This window comes from Nerophis ophidion, linkage group LG07 (genome assembly GCF_033978795.1).
Source record: "Nerophis ophidion isolate RoL-2023_Sa linkage group LG07, RoL_Noph_v1.0, whole genome shotgun sequence".
Taxonomy (NCBI): Eukaryota; Metazoa; Chordata; class Actinopteri; order Syngnathiformes; family Syngnathidae; genus Nerophis; species Nerophis ophidion.
The window spans coordinates 35,789,574-35,808,994 of record NC_084617.1 but is presented as its reverse complement, the minus strand read 5'-3'; the positions used below and the strand labels follow the sequence as shown (position 1 = coordinate 35,808,994).

The window sequence follows — 19,421 nt, the reverse complement described above, 5'->3', positions numbered from 1 at the left end:
GAAGACACCATTAATGCTGAAAGGTACATGCAGGTTTTGGAACAACATATGCTGCCTTTTAAGCGCCGTCTTTTTCATGGACGCCCCTGCTTATTTCAGCAAGACAATGCCAAGCCACATTCAGCACATGTTACAACAGCGTGGCTTCGTAAAAAAAGAGTGCGGGTACTTTCCTGGCCCACCTGCAGTCCAGACCTGTCTCCCATCGAATATGTGTGGCGCATTATGAAGCGAAAAATACGACAGCGGAGATCCCGGACTGTTGAACGACTGAAACTCTACATAAAACAAGAAGGGGAAAGAATTCCACTATTAAAGCTTCAACAATTAGTTTCCTCAGTTCCCAAACTTTTATTGAGTGTTGTTAAAAGAAAAGGTGATGTAACACAGTGGTGAACATGCCCTTTCCCAACTACTTTGGCACGTGTTGCAGTTAAGTTAATTATTATTAACTAAGTTAATTATTATTTGCAAAAAAAAATAAAGTTTATGAGTTTGAACATCAAATATTTTGTGTTTGTGGTGCATTCAACTGAATATGGGTTGAAAAGGATTTGCAAATCATTGTATTCCGTTTATATTTACATCTAACACAATTTCCCAACTCATACTGAAATGGGGTTTATATATCTCCTGCTAATATATGTAAATATTTTTTATTCAAAAATGTTTTGGGCGGAGCTTATATAACGGTGCACTTTTTATACAGAAAAAACAGTATTTTGAATTTGTTTATTTTGACAAATGTGCTAATTTAATAATAATATTGATAATAGTGTTAGACTATTATTACCTATGTCTAGCTTGTGTGCGATGGTGTGCTTAGCTGTTGTGTAGCTGCTAAGGAAAGGCTCAACATTGTGTGCTCATTGGAGGACATTTAGATGCTAACTGGATGTTAACTTATTTTTTTCTAATATCAGACTGATATCCAATATCAGTATCGAACCAGGACACCCTTATTAGTTAGTATAAACACATTTTTGCGTAATGTTCCCCAACTCTCTTAACCTTGCAAAGCCTATTAATAAATCCATCTGTGTCGCCGTGACAAGAAGACCATGGGAGTGTCCCAGTGGGTATTGTCACTAGTGTGGGGAGTGCAGTCTCCCCACTCAGAATTCCACCCGCCACTCACTGTTCGGATAGAAAGGGATTTGTAGAAACATTGTCACGCACCGTTTCCCCCGGACTTCCTTTGTCACCTTGCAGTCCCTGCCGGGGAGAAAGCAAGAGGGTAATTGCACAGAAGTTTGCAGACAGGAAATGAGACCAGGTACATACAAGATGGCCGCTGGGGCCGATGATGCCGACGGGGCCCGAAGCTCCCTCTGTACCCTGGATGGCAAAAAAAAACATGTTTTAAGTTTTAGAGGACATACTTGATGGACCGACTAATATTGTGCTGTTTATTTGGGGGAGGAGCTTCTTACTATCAATCCTCTGGGTCCTCTTGGTCCCTGGATCCCTGCTGGGCCTGGGTCTCCTTGGGGTCCCTAAAAAAGACTCAGGCTTAGCGTTAGGCACAATTACCTTTTTAATGACATAACCGTCGCCTGAATCTGTTGTGAGCGCTGCTCATGAGGAACATCTATCATGTCCCTCACTCTTAAAGGAGCCATACGTACGAAATGAATGTCAAGTCATCATTAAATGGCCTTGATATGTCAAAAGACATGAATAAATCATGTTATTTTCCAATACCTTTATAACTAATAACAGTAGTTCATATGCTCATTTTAACATTAGATTTACAGCCCCAAAATAATATTATTGTTTTCATTTCAGTGCCCCGCCCTGCACCGTTTGACCAGTTAGAATGTCAGTGAGTGTGTCACATCTGCGTTGCCAGTTACACACCGCCATCTTGGTTTGGCTACTGCCACTGGTAAAGATACTAAACATGTTAGACCTTAGTCCATCTAAAATTACCATTCTCAACTTATTCATGACAAAGCCTGGAACAAAACTAGGATATGTATCGGAGATGACTTTGAAAGATGGAGATGGGTCCCGAATTTGATACTTAAAGGGGTGCCAACCAAATTGCGACAGTACTGTTGGGTATTCATTCACAGAAAATTAAACAGTGCCTTATATTGATACCTTTGTTGTAAGTGACGTCACGGCCGGTTTCGGACTCAGCTGGCTTAAACACTGGGCGGGGAAACATGCACTCCGAGCGAACTCAGCCAAACTGCCTCTAGTTTATCTTCAAATTTTCCATGCACGCTAAAAAACACTTTAACGTAAAGTAAGGCTCCACTTTTCCAAATGCGCTAGTTTGGTGCTAATTTACTTAATTCTACTGATTATTAGATGTGTCCGTTAATAGTTTTGTTGCCGATATCCGATATTCCGATATTGTCCAACTCTTAATTACCAATTCGGATGTATAAAGTCGTGGAATTAACACATTATTATGCCTAATTTTGTTGTGATGCCCGGGATGCATTAAACAATATAACAAGGTTTTCCAAAATAATTCAACTCAAGTTATGGAAAAAAAATGCCAACATGGCACTGCCATATTTATTATTGAAGTCAGAAAGTGCATAATTTTTTTAACATGTCTCAAAACAGCAGCTTGGAATTTGGGACATGCTCTCCCTTAGAGAGCATGAGGAGGTTGAAGTAGGTGGGGTTAGGGGGTAGCGAGGGGTGTATATTGTAGCATCCCGGAATAGTTAGTGCTGCAAGGGCTTCTGGGTATTTGTTCTGTTGTGTTTATGTTGTGTTATGGTGCGGATGTTCTCCTGAAATGTGTTTGTCATTCTTGTTTGGTGTAGGTTCACAGTGTGGCGCATATATGTAACAGTGTTAAAGTTGTTTATACGGCCATCCTCAGTGTGACGTGTATGGCTGTTGACCGAGTATGCGTTGCATTCACTTGTGTGTGTGAAAAGCTGTAGGTATTACGTGACTGGGACAGCACGCAAATGCAGTGTTCATTGCCGCTCTGCACTTCTCCCTACGTCCGTGTACCATTATGTGCAGCTGCCTTTTAAAAAGTCATAAATTTAACTTTTTGAAACCGATAACGATAATTTCTGATATTACATTTTAAAGCATTTATCGGCCGATAATATCGGCAGTCCGATATTATTGGACATCTCTACTGATTAGCGTTAGCATTTTTACATGGCTGATTTCATCACCACCAAATGTGATCATGAAAAATTAAAACTAAGATGCACGTTACCATCAAGCAGCTGGTGTGCAATACATCCAATACATAAAATGGATTTAGCTAAAATGAAAGCCTTAAATGGCATAAAAAAATATCATTAAATTCGATATCCAGAAGCATTTTTTAGAACATTAGCTAATCACTAGTCAGCAGTAAAGGCAGGCAGCAATAAGCGGTGTCACATTTCTTTAATGTGACCAACAAAGCAACTTCTGCTGTTGCCACAACGCCACCACAACTGGCAGCTGCTGCTACCACTACAGAAAAATAAATACATGATCAGTAATAAACACTTTTGTGAGCCAATTCCAATTCATTAGAGCAGTGGACCAAGTACCACCTCAGAAAACACTTGTCTCTCCAAGTACCACCTTAATGACCAACTTTGAAACATAGTAGCAAGTTTTTATTTAACAGGCATATATAATATCTGTGGCCACTGTAATATTACACACAGTTTGAACTGTAACATTGTGATTGAATATAGAAAAATGAAACACTGTACTTTAAACATGTAATTCTTTGGCGTACCACAGTTTGAGTAACAGGTTGTGGTGGGTGTGGCCTGCGCACCTACAGCGGAGCGGGGTGTGGCAGGACTGGCTTCGAGATTGGCGACAGGTGAGTGGATGACTCAGCTGAAAGTGTTTGTCTAATCACCTGTCGCGCTGTAAAAAGCAGCAGTCGGGAAGGAGAGATTGTGGAAGCTGGAGCACACGCGAGAGAAACAACAACGGATCATTGCTGAAAAGCACACAAGAGACACTTGTATTGAAAAATAAAACAGTGTTGTAACCCTGAGACCAGATTCCTGTCCAAATGTTTTGTGTTCCGAGGAACCCTGGTGAGGGAAACTTCCACACAGGTCATGTAAATGTTTTTACTAATCAGATTACACTTGTGTCTACACAGTAAGCTTTTGACTATATGTAAAAACTATCTGCAGTAGGACAGTTAGTTTGAAGTGGTGTTAAAAAACATTAAATTAAACGGAGCCCTGTAAAAACCACGTAGAACTAAACATAAGACCAGACTGGCACAGTCAACATAATGGCAAAGACTACTTCCTGACTAAGCAACACAACGTAGTCTATACACTACTGCAGGGGTGTCAAACTGGTTTTCACTGAGGGCCACATCGCAGTTATGGTTGCCCTCAGAGGGCCGCACTTAACAATGAGTAATATATTAATATATATGTGTGTGTGTGTGTATGAATATATATATATATATATATATATATATATATATATATATATATATATATATATATATATATATATATATATATACATATGTATATATATATATATATACACATATATATATATATATATATAATACATTAATATATATATTTTTTTACACAAGCCGGAAATTTTTTTCTTTACATTTTACTGTAAAAACTGGCAGCTCAGTCACCAGACTTTTACAGTAAAAGCTGTGTTTTTTTTTACAGCATGTAAAGAAATGGAATAGAATGGAGAAACAATACCACTTTTTTAATTCAAGCAACAGAACTGACAGTTTGTTTTTTGTTTTTTACCGTAAAATCTTGTTGTTTTAATGTTTTTTGTTATATATATATTTTTTATGTTTTAGTGTACTACTGTACATGGAAAAAAAACAGTACCAAAGTAAAAAAAATCAGTTGTCAAAATTTAACTGTAAAATCTTTTGTCAATTTTACAGTTTACAATTTGATCATTTGTTTTCAAATCGTAAGTCAAGCAGATATTTAAGGACAGTATTTATCTTTATTTTAACAAAAAATATTTTTGGAATACATGATGTTTATAATATTGAATTTTAAAAGATATGCGATTGTATACAGTACATGATTTTTAATGTCAAAAAGGAAAGCACAAATATATTATCTAAGAAAAGATGAAGCATTTTATTAAGGCATATTATTTCCAGGCTTTCACAGGCCGCATAAAATAATCTGGTGGGCCTTGAGTTCAACACCTGTGCACGACTGCCATCTTACTGCTTGGAAAAAAACTCTACAAATGATAATAAGACCTGTAAATAAATAAAATATAGCAACCGAACAGCACAATTATCAACCATGAAATAGTGAATATTATTTAAAAATGGACATTTATGAACACTTTTATTAACACAGAAAAGTACAATAAATTGGTACCATTGAGTACGACATTGGTTCCAATGTGACACGTACCCATTCTTAGTTGTATGGCATGTATTAGATGGAACACATTATCATTTATATGGGAACCAGAAAAAGAGCACTTCTTGGAGCCACACAAAGTAGATGTTGGCCAGTAGACTACAGTATTGTGCAACCTTGAGTTGACTTGTTAAAAGTATCGGAAGTCATCTCGAGCTGAATAGTGACAACAATACTTAGAGTTGGACTCTACAGCAGAAATACTAAAGTACAGTGGTAATAATAAATTAAAAACAGTGCTATACTGCCTTTGAAAAATACCTGTGCTTTTATTTTCATGGACTTAATGGCACGCTGTGGTGACATTGCTGGTAATGCATGTAAGTCAACACAAACTTGCAAGCAAAAACAGTGTGGAGAAAGAAGAGGGAGAATGGATGTATTCTGGTTGAAAAACTAACAATAAAACATAATATAAAAAACATAGCTATAGCCCCCCAAAAAAATTTAAATATATATATATAAATGGAATCTTACCTTTGGCCCAAAAAGACCCAACAGTCCTGGAGAGCCTTGTTCTCCAAGTTGACCCTGATGAAACCAGACAGTGTTTAAGAAATGGAACAGTATTCAAATGGATTTCAAATCCCTGCTCACTGGTTGTCCTGTGGAGCCCCTCACTCCTTGTCGTCCCACCAGTCCCATTCCACCAAGGGACCCTCTCCTCCCAGACTTTCCAGTTTGGCCCTGAAGACCTCTTTCACCCTGGAGACCAAACACCCCAATAAGTGGTTCACCACAAACCTGGCCAATAAAACCAGTCTTACCTTCGGACCGGAGGAGCCCTGGTCCCCGGGAAGCCCCGCCTCACCACTCGTACCACGTAGACCGGGGTCCCCCACTGAGCCCACTGCTCCATCCTGTCCCTGCTCACCCTGAGGACAAAAACATCAAAGGTGGACCAAGGTCAAACTTCTTCATCTCCCTCCTCACCTTGGGGCCTTTGCTTCCATCTTCACCAGGCAGTCCATCCATTCCAGGAAGCCCATCAAGACCCTGCCTGCCTGCAGCACCATGTGGGCCAGTGGGTCCTTCAGGACCCTTTGTAAAAGCAAAGAACACCTGGAGTCAAAGCTCCTCTCTCTTATTAAAGACATGAAGCTGATTTGTTGGGCATAGGTCCAACTCACAGGTGGTCCTTGGCTCCCAGGGTTTCCTCTCGCCCCACACTTTCCTTTCTGACCCTGGAGCAGAGAGATTTCATGTTGCAGAGATCTAGATCCAGTGCATGTTCCAGAACATGGAGATAAGTCCTTACTTGTTCACCTTTGGACCCTTTCACTCCTTTCAGTCCTCTGGGACCAGGATGTCCCTGAAATGATGGCGACCGTGAGGAAAAGTAGCTTGAAATCACACAAAAGGAAGACTCACAGGAAGTCCTGAGGCCCCGGCTTGACCTCTCTCTCCATCCACACCTACTGGACCCTGGAACATGGCGTGGTCTACATGTCACTGTGCACAGCTTTAGCTTCAAACATTCTGGTTCTGGGACTACGAAAGAAAACGTAGTCTGGAACTGACTTACAATGTATCCTGGGTCACCTGCCTCTCCTCGGTCACCTCTGGTACCAGGAGGACCCTGCAATGGACGTGAGTGACTCAACTTGCTTCTTCTTATATATTGATGGAAGGATTTCTTTATTTTTCTCAAGCTGCTGTAGTTTTTCTAGCTAAACTAATGGTCTTCAAAGTGTGGCTAATTTTCTATTATGTTCTGAAAAAATACTATTACAGAAAGAAACATAAAAAAGTGGAATAAAAGAGCAAACATGTAATTTAGAGAGCCCAAGTTGACTCTATGAACACAATTGTTTTGTTTATTTTTTAACTGTAAATTGTTGTTATTTAATTTAATGAATTATTTACCTATTCAAGACTCCAATAGATAGATAGATAGATAGATAGATAGATAGATAGATAGATAGATAGATAGATAGATGGATAGATAGATAGTACTTTATTGATTCCTTCAGGAGAGTTTGTTCAGGAAAATTAAAATGATTTCACATCAAATATTCCAGGGCGAAATCGAAATATTCCTAATATTGCATGTTTTGTGTGTTTGCAATGTTTTCCATGACAAAAACGGCATACAAAAATAAACTAAAAATAATAACAACTTATAACCAGTGTTGGGTTGATTACTGAAAACCAGTAATTAGTTACAGTTACTAGTTACTTTATTTCAAAAGTAACTCAGTTACTAACTAAGTTACTTACACCAAAAAGTAATGCGTTACAGTGAAAAATAACTATTAAGTTACTTCTTTTTTTCTTCTTTTTTTTTAAGGCTCCCATTAATGCCCTTTCAGCCTTCATTTCAGTACTGTTATTGCACTGGAGAAAAATACAATCTGTTGATCAACATGACATGCATTTGCATCACTGAAATTTGCTAAGCCATGTGGTCTACATACAACACACAGAGACAAAGATATGTTTCAAAGGGCCAATTTATTTCAGGCCAGAACAAATTGAAAAAACTATTTTAAATAGCTGCAACATAACATACATAAGTAACAAACAGCATAATAACAACATAGCTTTAAACATGGCTTCACACATGACATGATTATATGTCATGTCACTATATACAGCCGCATACTGCTATACACACGCCTAACCAGGCATTTTTTTCTCTCAAGGAATTGTGAAATAAAATCATGTCTTCCAGAGATCAACACTGTACTGAAACCCAGAACACTCTACGCATTTCCCCAGTTTTAGTTTAGAGATAAAGAAAGATTTGCCTGGCCCATTAGGATCCATCTTTATGTTTGTGAACTTTATAGTCTATACATTTAGAGTGATGTGATAATCAAACACTCTAAAAGTCTAGAATGAAAGAGTAATAGTATATAAGAGAATTGACAGTGTGTGTGTGTACCTTCAGTGCTGATGATGAGCAGAGGCAGAGTTTGGAGTGTCTTCTTTAGCTTGCTTTTCATTTTTATGTACTCACTGTCCACTGTGTCCAGTTACATAGAAAATGTTTTCCATGCCATTTGCTGTTTGACGCCGGTATAATGCTAATTAGCTGTCTGAAAGCGGGTGACTCCACTGTAGAAATAGCCTACATGTCTTCTAGCATATACACTGCAATGGGTCTATCAATGTTGTCTGGGATAGCAGTCCCTCAGTTAAAATCCTTAGGTGGTGGTGGATGTGAAGTGGTATCGGAGTCTTTGTCTCTCTTTAGTAGCTTTGTCAAAGCATGTTGCTTTTATAGCTGTTTCAGCAGATTTGAAATTCTGTTTTGGGCAGTTGAGTTGAGTTGAGTTTGAGTTTATTTCGAACATGCAAGCATACAACATGATACATCACAATTTCCAGTTTCTCTTTCCAACATGTTCGAAAAGGAGGAGGAAGAAGCAGAGCTTATTTAATCCTACCCCTTTTCTTTACATAACAGTTGCTAAAACTTTTGTTCACTTCCTGTTCTCAATGTATTCACAATGTATACTCCATAAGTAATAAGTAATCACAATACAAATAAATAAATAAATAAATAATTGCTTAAATTTTAATCCATACGATGAGATAAGTCAGATTACTTTGAAAATGAATGTGTGAGTAAAATCAGAATGTTTATCATGGTTCTTCATTTTTGTACTTTGTTAACACTTCCAGTTTGAAGAGTTTCTTGAAATGGATCATATTAGTACATTGTTTGATTGCTTTGCTTAATCCATTCCATAATTTAATTCCACATACTAATATACTGAAGGTTTTAAGTGTTGTACGTGCATACAAATGTTTTAAATTACATTTTTCTCTAAGATTATATTTCTCTTCTTTTGTTGAGAAGAATTGTTGTATATTCTTGGGAAGCAGGTTATAGTTTGCTTTGTGTATAATCTTAGCTGTTTGCAATTCCACTATGTCGTGGAATTTCAGTATCTTTGATTCAATAAATAAAGGGTTTGTATGTTCTCTATATCCAACATTATGTATTATTCTAACTGATCTTTTTTGTAACACTGTTAGTGAATGAAGTGTACTTTTGTAATTATTTCCCCATATTTCTACACAGTAACTCAGATATGGTAACACTAGTGAGCAGTAGAGAATATAAAGTGATTTTTGGTCTAGAAAATATTTGGCTTTATTCATTATTGATGTATTTCTTGCAACTTTATGTTGTATATTTTTTACATGAGATTTCCAGTTCAATTTATCATCAATCATTATACCTAGAAATTTGGTTTCATTTACTCTTTCAATTTCTATTCCGTCTATTTGTATTTGTGTTTGACTTTCTTTTCTACTGTTACCAAATAGCATTATTTTAGTTTTACTGAGATTCAATGATAGTCTGTTTTTGTCAAACCATTTTTTTAATTTGTTCATTTCTTCTGTTATTATTTGTATTATCCACTGTGTGTTCTCTCCTGAACAAAAGGCTGTTGTATCATCCGCAAATAATACTAACTTTAAATCTCTTGTAACTTTACAAATGTCATTTATATAGAGATTGAATAATTTAGGTGCCAGTATTGATCCCTGAGGTACACCACAGGAAATATTTAGCATTGTAGAAGTATGTTCGCTTAGCTTCACGTATTGTTTCCTGTTCGTTAGATAACTTCTTATCCAATTTAAGACTAACCCTCTGATGCCATATCGTTCCAGTTTTTTTATTAAAATATTGTGATTAATTGTGTCAAATGCTTTAGTTAGATCCATAAACACTGCTGCCGCACATTTTTTATTATCTATTGCATTGGTAATTTCTTCTGTGATTTCAATTAAAGCCATTGAAGTTGAAACATTAGCTCTGTATCCATATTGGTTCTCTTCGAGTATTCTATATTTATTTATGAAACTCTCTAATCTGTTATTGAACAGTTTTTCAATGATTTTAGAAAATTGTGGAAGTAAAGAAACAGGTCTATAATTTGTAAATAGATGTTTATCACCAGTCTTATAAATTGGTGCAACTTTAGCTATTTTCATTTTGTTTGGAAATGTACCTGTTTGAAATGATAAGTTACTAATATACATTATTGGTCCTGAGATCTCATCAATCACCTTTTTTATCGTATCCATATCAATTCCATTACAATCAGTTGAAGTCTTTGATTTACATTTTTTCACAATTTTAACTATTTCCTCCTGTGTCACATTACTGACGAACATGGAGTTGGGATTTCGCTCTATGGTATCATAATAGTCCTCAATTGAAACTGGGTCTGGAATCCTTTCTTCCAATTTTGGTCCAATATTTACAAAGTAGTTATTAAAGCTTTCAACTACTTCCTTTATGTTGTCATTATGTTTATTTCTGTCTAAGAAGTAATGGGGGTAATCCCTCTTAGTGCCATTTTTAATAATGCTATTGAGAATGCCCCATGTTGCTCTCATATTATTTTTGTTCCTGTCCAATAATTCACTGTAATATTCTTTTCTACATGATCGTAGTATGTTTGTTAACTTGTTTTTATACTTTTTGTACTTAACTTCTGCCTCAGTAGTTCTTTGTACTATAAATTTTCTATATAGCGTATTCTTCTTCTTACAAGCATTTTTTAATCCTTTTGTCATCCATGGTTGATTATTCTTTCTCTGTTTACTACTGAGTTGTCTCCATGGACAATGTTTGTCATAAAGTATTATGAACTTGTTTAAGAAATATTCATATGCTTCATCAACCTCTTCTTCATTGTACACATTGTCCCAATCTTGCTTTTGTAGCTCCATTTTGAAAGCAATCATCCTCTTCTCTGTGCACAGTCTTTAAAATGTCCTTTTGTCTTCCGTGTTCTTTTTACAGTTTCCATCATATATTGTAAAAACTGGCAGATGATCACTAACGTCGGTTATAAGTAGACCACTTGTAGTGTTGTTATCAAAATCATTAGTAAAAATATTATCAATAAGCGTGGCACAGTGTCCTGTGATTCTGCTTGGCTTTGTGATTTTAGGATATAAACTGATGCTGTACATTGTATCAATGAAGTCATCAATAAACTTTTGCTTGTTAGGGTTCAATAAGTCAATATTAAAGTCACCGCATAAGAAAATTATTTTTTTACCATTGTCCATGTAAGTTGCCTTGATCCATTCTTCAAATGTTTCTATACTTGACTTAGGTGATCTGTATATACAACTAATTACTATGTTTTTGCTATTTTCCTGACATATTTCAATGGTAATACATTCTAAGATGTTATCTATAGCAAATGACATGTTTTTTACCACTTTGTAGTTCAGGTTCTTCATCACATACACAGCTACTCCTCCTCCATTTTTGTTGGTTCTGTTAATATAGTTTAGTTCATATCCTTCCAGATCAAAATCTATTCCTTTTTTATCATCAATCCATGTTTCTGTGATGGCGATCACTTTGAAGGGTTCGTTGATGTGTTCCAAAAAGTTCTTAATGTTGTTGTAGTTTGCATACAAGCTTCTGCTATTAAAATGAATAATTGACAATTTGTTGTCACTTTTAATGTTGCTATTATATTGCTCATCTGTGTAATAAAAACAATTATTACTAATGTGGGAAAAAAAATTTGTATCTGGATCTATATCGTTTTCCAAATCCTGGTTTTTGTGCTCTTTGTTGCAGAAGTTTTGTAGTTCCATATTTCCTTGCTCAACAATCTTTGATGTCGTTTCAATAATTTCTATAAGTGTAGATGGATGCAGTCCTGAATCTGAGTCTTCTTTTTTAGTCGTCCCTTGCAGTATAGTAGTGTTGATGTTGAATTTAGGTGCTTGTTTTCTGTCAGAGTCCATTATCATCGTTATTGTGGAAGCTGTGTAAACTTAAAATTTGTCCAGGTCTTTGATGTCATTGACAACAATTACTCTTGCTTCTGGACCTCCATTCAGCTTGATGTAGATTTTACAGTTGGCGCTCCAAGTTCCCTGGATTTTTCCCTGCTTTCTCAAGTCGCGTGCTTTCTTGGCGATTCCAGCATTACGTTTAGTGAGATGCTCATTCATGTACACATTTGTTCCCTTCAGCTTCTTTCCCTGTCTCAGCAATGCCATTTTAGATTTTCTGTTTACAAATTTCACAAGCACAACTGGAGTGGCGTTGTTGTCTCTTCTGTTCAGTGGGATGCATGTTTCGATGGTATTAATGTCGATTTCAATTTCCTTTGTTTGCAGGAAGTTGACTACTTGCTGTTCTGCCGAGACAAGATCCATTTCATCTGGTTCACCTTCATTATTCACAGCTTTCGCATAGGATCTTGGTTTAATTCGGTGCCCTGTCACAATGATTTCATTCATTCGTTTATCCTGCTCCATTTCATCTATGATATTCCACAGCGTGTAGTTTTCTTCTTGAAGGGTTTTCATTTGTTGGCACATTTCTTCTTGAAAGGTTTTCATTTGTTGGCGCATTTCTTCTTGAAAGGTCTTCATTTGTTGGCGCATTTCTTCTTGAAAGGTCTTCAAATGTTGGCACACATCAGAGACTTCATTTTTTCTGGTGATGATTTGAGTTTGCAGACTTTCAATATTTTGCTGCAGACTTTTCACATCTTGTTTGTGTTCTTCCATTGCTTTTTTCTGATCTTTTTTTATTTCTTTAATTTCTTCTTTCATTTCAAGGAGTATTTTTAGTAGTACTCCTTGTTCCCCATCATGTCCTGTATCCAGTCTCAAATCTTGGTCCCAGTTGTGTCCTGTGTTGGCTGACACCGAAGGTTTCGGGCTTTCAGTCTTCCCTTTAGCTTTTGGCATAGCGGCAGATCGATGACGTCAGTGCCTCTTGTGTATTAAACGGCAGTTACTTTAGCCACTTGCAGCAGGTTTAACTTGGTTGTTCCAACAATGAGTACCTTGTGTTGTTCACAGATCAATTTGAGGTGTTAGTCTGTCAACTTAAAACACTGCGACGTTGGAGGCACTTTAAAACAGCTGTAAACTCGCCGTAGTTTTTGGTTGCTAGGCAACCGCTTTGAGCTGCGGTAAGGCGCCGATGGCTTGAGGCAAACGACTCATCTAACTTGCCTTATTTCAGCGTATCAGTGCCTCGCAACTGACCAAAATGAGGTCAAGGATGCCAGGTTACTCCCCTGTGGCTGTGGTCGCAAATAAGTGGTCAAAATCTTCAGAATAAACAAAAACTCCGGTCGCAAAAGCGGAGCCTTTTTCTTTTAGAAAGTATCTTTGATCCAAGACACAACTTACATTTAATCAAAATGGTAAGTGGTAAATGGTAAATGGGTTCTACTTGTATAGCGCTTTTCAACCCCTTTTTAAGGAGCCCAAAGCCCTTTGACAGTATTTCCACATTCGCCCATTCACACACACATTCACACACACATTCACACACTGACGACGGGAGCTGCCATGCAAGGCGCTAACCAAGACCCATCAGGAGCAAGGGTGAAGTGTCTTGCCCAAGGACACAACAGACGTGACTAGGATAATAGAAGGTGGGGATTGAACCAATAACCCTCAGATTGCTGGCACAGCCACTCTACCAACATCGCCACGCCGTCCCCGTTCTCTTCTTTGTGCTTGACAAAAGAAAAGTAGTGAGAATATCTCCATGTTTAGAAACTTGACTCCGGCTCCGCAATGATGTCTTGTTAGTAATTAGTAAACACAGACACGCCACGACTCAGCCGAAGGATGACAATACAACTCTCCAATAAAACACACTCAGATCTTCTGTTTCTAGCCGATACTACATAAAAAATAATGTAAAATAACGCAATAACGCATCATGTAGTAACGGTAACTGAATTACTGAATATAAAAAAATAACGCGTTAGGCTACTAGTTATCGCCGAAAATAACGATTTCACAGTAACACAGTCCCAACACTGCTTATAACCCAGGTATAGATCGAAAGTTGATTTAGAGATTTAAAGGGGAACTGCACTTTTTTTTGGAATGTTGCCTATCGTTCACAATTATTATGAGAGACAAGAAGACGTTTTTTGTTGTTGCATTTTTTACATTTAAAAATCATCTCATTCTTGGTGGCTAGCTATGCAGCTAATGGGAACAATCAGTCCTACCTCTAAATCACTTTAAAATGTATTCAAAATGTAGAATAATAGAGCAAATGGGTGTAAATTAGAGAGAACAGGTTGCAATGTTGAGTTTAATAACACAAATGTTTCTATTTCTTGAACTGTTACAGCTCCAAATCAAAATCAACGTTACAATGCCAGTGTAGTCTCACACTGAAGTCAATAAGCTCCTTCTTTTCCTCTATCCTCTCGTTGTGGGGCGGACTTGCTCGTACATGCACATGCATCCTCACCCTCTTTTTATAATGACCATAATGATAGTTGATTTGTGTAAGACATAAAAGCAAGTGTTGATAAAATACTTCTCTGCTGTGAGATGTTACATGATGTTACTGGTGTACAACATTTCGTGCTAATACAATTTTTTTTTTCACGTCTTTATTTACACCAATCACATTTAAGTGTGCAAATCAATAAGATATCTTGATAATGGTGTCGGTATCGATAAAATCCTAACCCTATACGCCCCTACATAGTTTTGATGAAACAATATTTGACATTTACCTTGATTACTCAAAGCCAAGACCTTGGAAAACTTCTGGGGCCATCTACTAGGTGTGCCAGAAGACTACGAAGGAGCCGCAGCAGCTTGAGAAAACTAAAGAAAAACTAACTTCAGTTATTTCCAAAGGTAAAATGCATTGGCTTTGATTTTTGTCTCAGCTGAACATAAAACTCCAAAAAGAAAATCAATATTTCAGGGAGTCGGTAAGAACCCAAATATATTTGATTCCGTGCCATACTTCAAACTCCCCTGAACATTTAGTACAACTGTGCTAAATAATACAAGTGATTTTGTCACAGTGTAAAAAAAACACCTAATAATCTTTTATGGAATATCTACCCAACCTTTTGCAATATTTGCAGTTAAAGAAACCAGCAAGAAGACTCACTGTGTCACCATGGCGACCTGGTGGGCCTGTCGCCCAGCTGTCCTCACCCTGCTCCCCCTGAGAAGAAATAAAAGGTAACATTTTAGTGCATTTACGAACACGGCTTTTTTCAAACTTTTCCATTTGACAACTTTTAGAACGAACGCTTCATTAATTCATTCTTTTTTTGTGCTGCGATAAGCTTGAGAGGCGGAACCATTTTGGGGATGTCACATTCTTGTGCCGTAAAATACTCATGGGGCGTAGACATTTTGGAGAGGCAAAGCCCCCTACATCACATTCTGTTTACGCAGTCCATCACTGGCTCGCCACTTCTTAGTGTTTCTCCAGGGGTTTCTTTTATCCCCCATTCACCAAGTTTTGTATATTTTGTTTACTCCAAGTGGGTCTAAAAAAGCCAACAAACCAGCTTGGAAAGCGTGAGGGAGTTGCTGTGGACTTAGACTTAGCGAGAGGAAGAATAAGACAATACTTTTAAACAGTAATACACTCCCAGTCCTCTTTCATCCTCCTCTTTCTTCTCCACCTTCATATATACATACATATACATGTGTGTGTGTGTGCGCGTGCATGTTTGTGTATGTATATATCTATATATGTACATACAGTATATATATATACATACACATACAGTATATATATACACACTATATATATATATATATATATGTATATATGTATATATATATATACATATATATATATATATATATATATATATACATATATATATACATATATATATATATATATATATATATATATATATATATATATATATATATATATATATATATATATATATATATATATATATATATATGTGTGTGTGTGTGTGTGTGTGTGTGTGTACAAACCCCGTTTCCATGAGTTGGGAAATAGAGTTCGTTGTAAATATAAACGAAATAAAATGATTTGCAAATCCTTTTCAACCCATATTCAGTTGAATGCACTACAAAGACAAGATATTTGATGTTCAAACCCGTAAAACATTTTTTATTTTGCAAATAATAATTAACTTAGAATTTCATGGCTGCATCACGTGCCAAAGTAGTTGGGAAAGGGCATGTTCACCACTGTGTTGCATCACCTTTTAACATCACTTAATAAACGTTTGGGAACTGAGGAAACTAATTGTTGAAGCTTTGAAAGTGGAATTCTTTCTCATTCTTGTTTTATGTAGAGTTTTAGTCGTTCAACTGCTGTCGTATTTTACGCTTCATAATACACCACACATTTTCGATGGGAGACAGGTCTGGACTGCAGGCGGGCCAGGGAAGTACCCGCACTCTTTTACTACGAAACCACGCTGTTGTAACATGTGGCTTGGCATTCTCTTGCTGAAATAAGCAGGGGTGTCCATGATAACGTTGCTTAGATAACAACATATGTTGCTCCAAAACCTGTATGGACCACTCAGCATTAATGGTGCCTTCACAGATGTGTAAGTTACCCATGCCTTGGGCACTAATACACCCCCATACCATCACAGATGCTGGCTTTTGAACTTTGCGCTAATAACAATCCGAATGGTTATTTTCCTCTTTGGTCTGGAGGACACCACGTCCACAGTTTCCAAATATAATTTGAAATGTGGACTCGTCATACCACAGAACACTTTTCCACTTTGCATCAGTCCATCTTAGAGGAGCTCGGGCCCAGCGAAACCAGTGGCATTCCTTGGTGTTGTTGATAAATGGGGTTTGCTTAGCATAGCAGAGTTTTAACTTGCACTTACATATGTAACAACCAACTGTAGTTACTGACAGTTGTGTTATGAAGTGTTCCTGATCCCATGTGGTGATATCCTTTACACACTGATGTCGGTTTTTGATGCAGTTCTACCTGAGGGATCAAAGGTCCGTAATATCATCGCTTACGTGCAGTGAATTCTCCAGATTCTCTGAACCTTTTGATGATTTTACGGACCCTAGATGGTAAAATCCCTAAATTCTTTGCAATAGCTCTTTGAGAAATGTTGTTCTAAATCTGTTCGACAATTCTCTTACAAATTGGTGACCCTCGCCCCATCCTTATTTGTGAATTACTTAGCATTTCATGGAAGCTGCTTTTATACTCAATCATGGCACTCACCTGTTCCCAATTAGCCTGCACACCTGTGGGATGTTCCAAATAAGTGTTTGATGACCATTCCTCAACTTTATCAGTATTTATTGCCACCTTTCCCAACTTCTTTGTCACGTGTTGCTGGCATCAGATTCTCAAGTTAACGATTATTTGCAACAAAAAATGTTTATCAATGTGAACATCAAATATGTTGTCTTTGTAGCATATTCAGCTGAATATGGATTGACAATGATTTGCAAATCATTGTATTCCGTTTACATTTACATCTAACACAATTTCCCAACTCATATGGAAACGGGGTTTGTATATATCTATATGTACAGTATATGTATGCCAAGTGTGTAATGAGCATTCCTCAACTTTCTCAGTCTTTGTTGCCACTTGTTCCAGCTTTTTTGAAACATGTTGCAGGCATCAAATTTTCAATGAGTTAATATTTGCACAAAATAACAAAGTTTACCATTATGAATGTTTAATATCTACCAGTTCGAACGTTAAGTATCTTGTCTTTGTAGTCTATTCAATTGAATATACTGGTTTTAGGTTTTGTATTTCATAGCACAGGTGATTTCATTATTCCAAGCGCTAAAACCCACAGTGATGGGTCAATGTCTTTATTAGATGAAAGACTTAATAGCAGACATGTGAAGGATTTTACCAGTCATGTGTTCCACTCGTGTCAAACCAAACAATGCAAAGACAAAACCTCTGCGAGAGGCCAGGACAGACGGACACCTGAAGGATTAAGTCTGACAGATGTAGTTATTTGATCTGTAGCATGCTGGCCTTGCAGGCTCAAATGATCAAGATTAGTAAACAATGCAATCATAGAAAAAAAATGCCAGATGGCCCAAATATTTTCCCGTAAATTAGCTGTGGACTATAATCCGTTTTTTTGTGTAGTCCTGCATTCTTTCCAGTAAACAGGAAGTTTGTACTCTCAGTTGAGGTTGGTTGCACATTTCAACAACACAATGACTATTAGACGCGTCTTCATTGGCGTCCCCAAGCATGAATGGAGAAATAGCGAGACAAACTCAATTAGGAACACGAAAAGGTCTCAACGTACCTTTTCACCCTTAGGTCCAGGAGGTCCTTGGGAGCCTTGCAGTCCTTTGTGACCCTATGACAAGAACAATTCAGACTCAAACAGTCACCATTTCAGCACAACTTCATCATTTCTGTTGAATTTTAAATTCTAGCGGTAGTTAAAGCAAAATGAGGTGTAGGGCTGTCTGCACATGCTGTGCGTAGGGCCCCGCCATCCGTGAGGGGTCCCATTTTGCATAGCAAATGTCAATTACTGAAAGACAGCGAACCTATTTTTAGCCCCTCCTTACTGCGTCCTACCCACTGTCTCCCATGGTGCGCCACTCATGCACTTTTTTATTTTTTATTTATTTGTATTTTTGTATTATTTTTTTTTTAATTGAATAAAAAACATATCCACAATGTAGATACAATTCAAGGCACTATCAACAAATTCAACAATTTTGAACAAATTATGACTCCCTCGGTGCGCCACTAATGCACTTTTTAATTTTTTTTTAATTTTTTTTATTGAATGCAGCTGAGATAGGCTCCAGCACCCCCTGCGGCCCCCAAAAGGGACAAGCAATAGAAAATTGATGAATGGATGGATGGATGAATAAAAAAAAATATATCCACAATGTAGATAAAAGTCAAGGCCCTTTCAACATATTCAACAATTTTGAACAAATCATGTCAAAAAAAATCCAGGAATTCACATTGTAGGAATTTTAAATAATTTATTTGTAATTTATGGTGGAAAATAAGTATTTGGTCAACCATTCAAAGCTCTCACTGATGGAAGGAGGTTTTGGCTCAAAATCTCACGATACATGGCCCCCTTCATTCTTTCCTTAACACGGATCAATCGTCCTGTCCCCTTAGCAGAAAAACAGCCCCAAAGCATGATGTTTCCACCCCCATGCTTCACAGTAGGTGTGGTGTTCTTGGGATGCAACTCAGTATTCTTCTTCCTCCAAACATGACGAGTTGAGTTTATTCCAAAAAGTTCTATTTTGGTTTCA

At 37.2% G+C, this 19,421-nt stretch overlaps 1 protein-coding gene across 1 annotated transcript in view; it reads right to left on the bottom strand.

Annotated features, from left to right (window-relative positions):
• Positions 1 to 19,421, bottom strand: part of LOC133556299 (collagen alpha-1(XXVII) chain B-like) — a 202,646-nt gene that overhangs the window by 14,111 nt on the left and 169,114 nt on the right. Inside the window, exons 42-54 of the mRNA XM_061906106.1 lie at positions 18,437 to 18,490; positions 15,280 to 15,336; positions 6,910 to 6,963; positions 6,756 to 6,809; positions 6,643 to 6,696; positions 6,515 to 6,568; positions 6,318 to 6,425; positions 6,152 to 6,259; positions 5,982 to 6,089; positions 5,862 to 5,915; positions 1,434 to 1,496; positions 1,285 to 1,338; positions 1,180 to 1,215 (exon numbers count right to left, since the gene is read on the bottom strand). Of these exons, the coding sequence (XP_061762090.1) occupies positions 1,180 to 1,215; positions 1,285 to 1,338; positions 1,434 to 1,496; positions 5,862 to 5,915; positions 5,982 to 6,089; positions 6,152 to 6,259; positions 6,318 to 6,425; positions 6,515 to 6,568; positions 6,643 to 6,696; positions 6,756 to 6,809; positions 6,910 to 6,963; positions 15,280 to 15,336; positions 18,437 to 18,490 (858 nt within the window). The remainder of the gene's footprint in view (positions 1 to 1,179; positions 1,216 to 1,284; positions 1,339 to 1,433; positions 1,497 to 5,861; positions 5,916 to 5,981; positions 6,090 to 6,151; positions 6,260 to 6,317; positions 6,426 to 6,514; positions 6,569 to 6,642; positions 6,697 to 6,755; positions 6,810 to 6,909; positions 6,964 to 15,279; positions 15,337 to 18,436; positions 18,491 to 19,421) is intronic.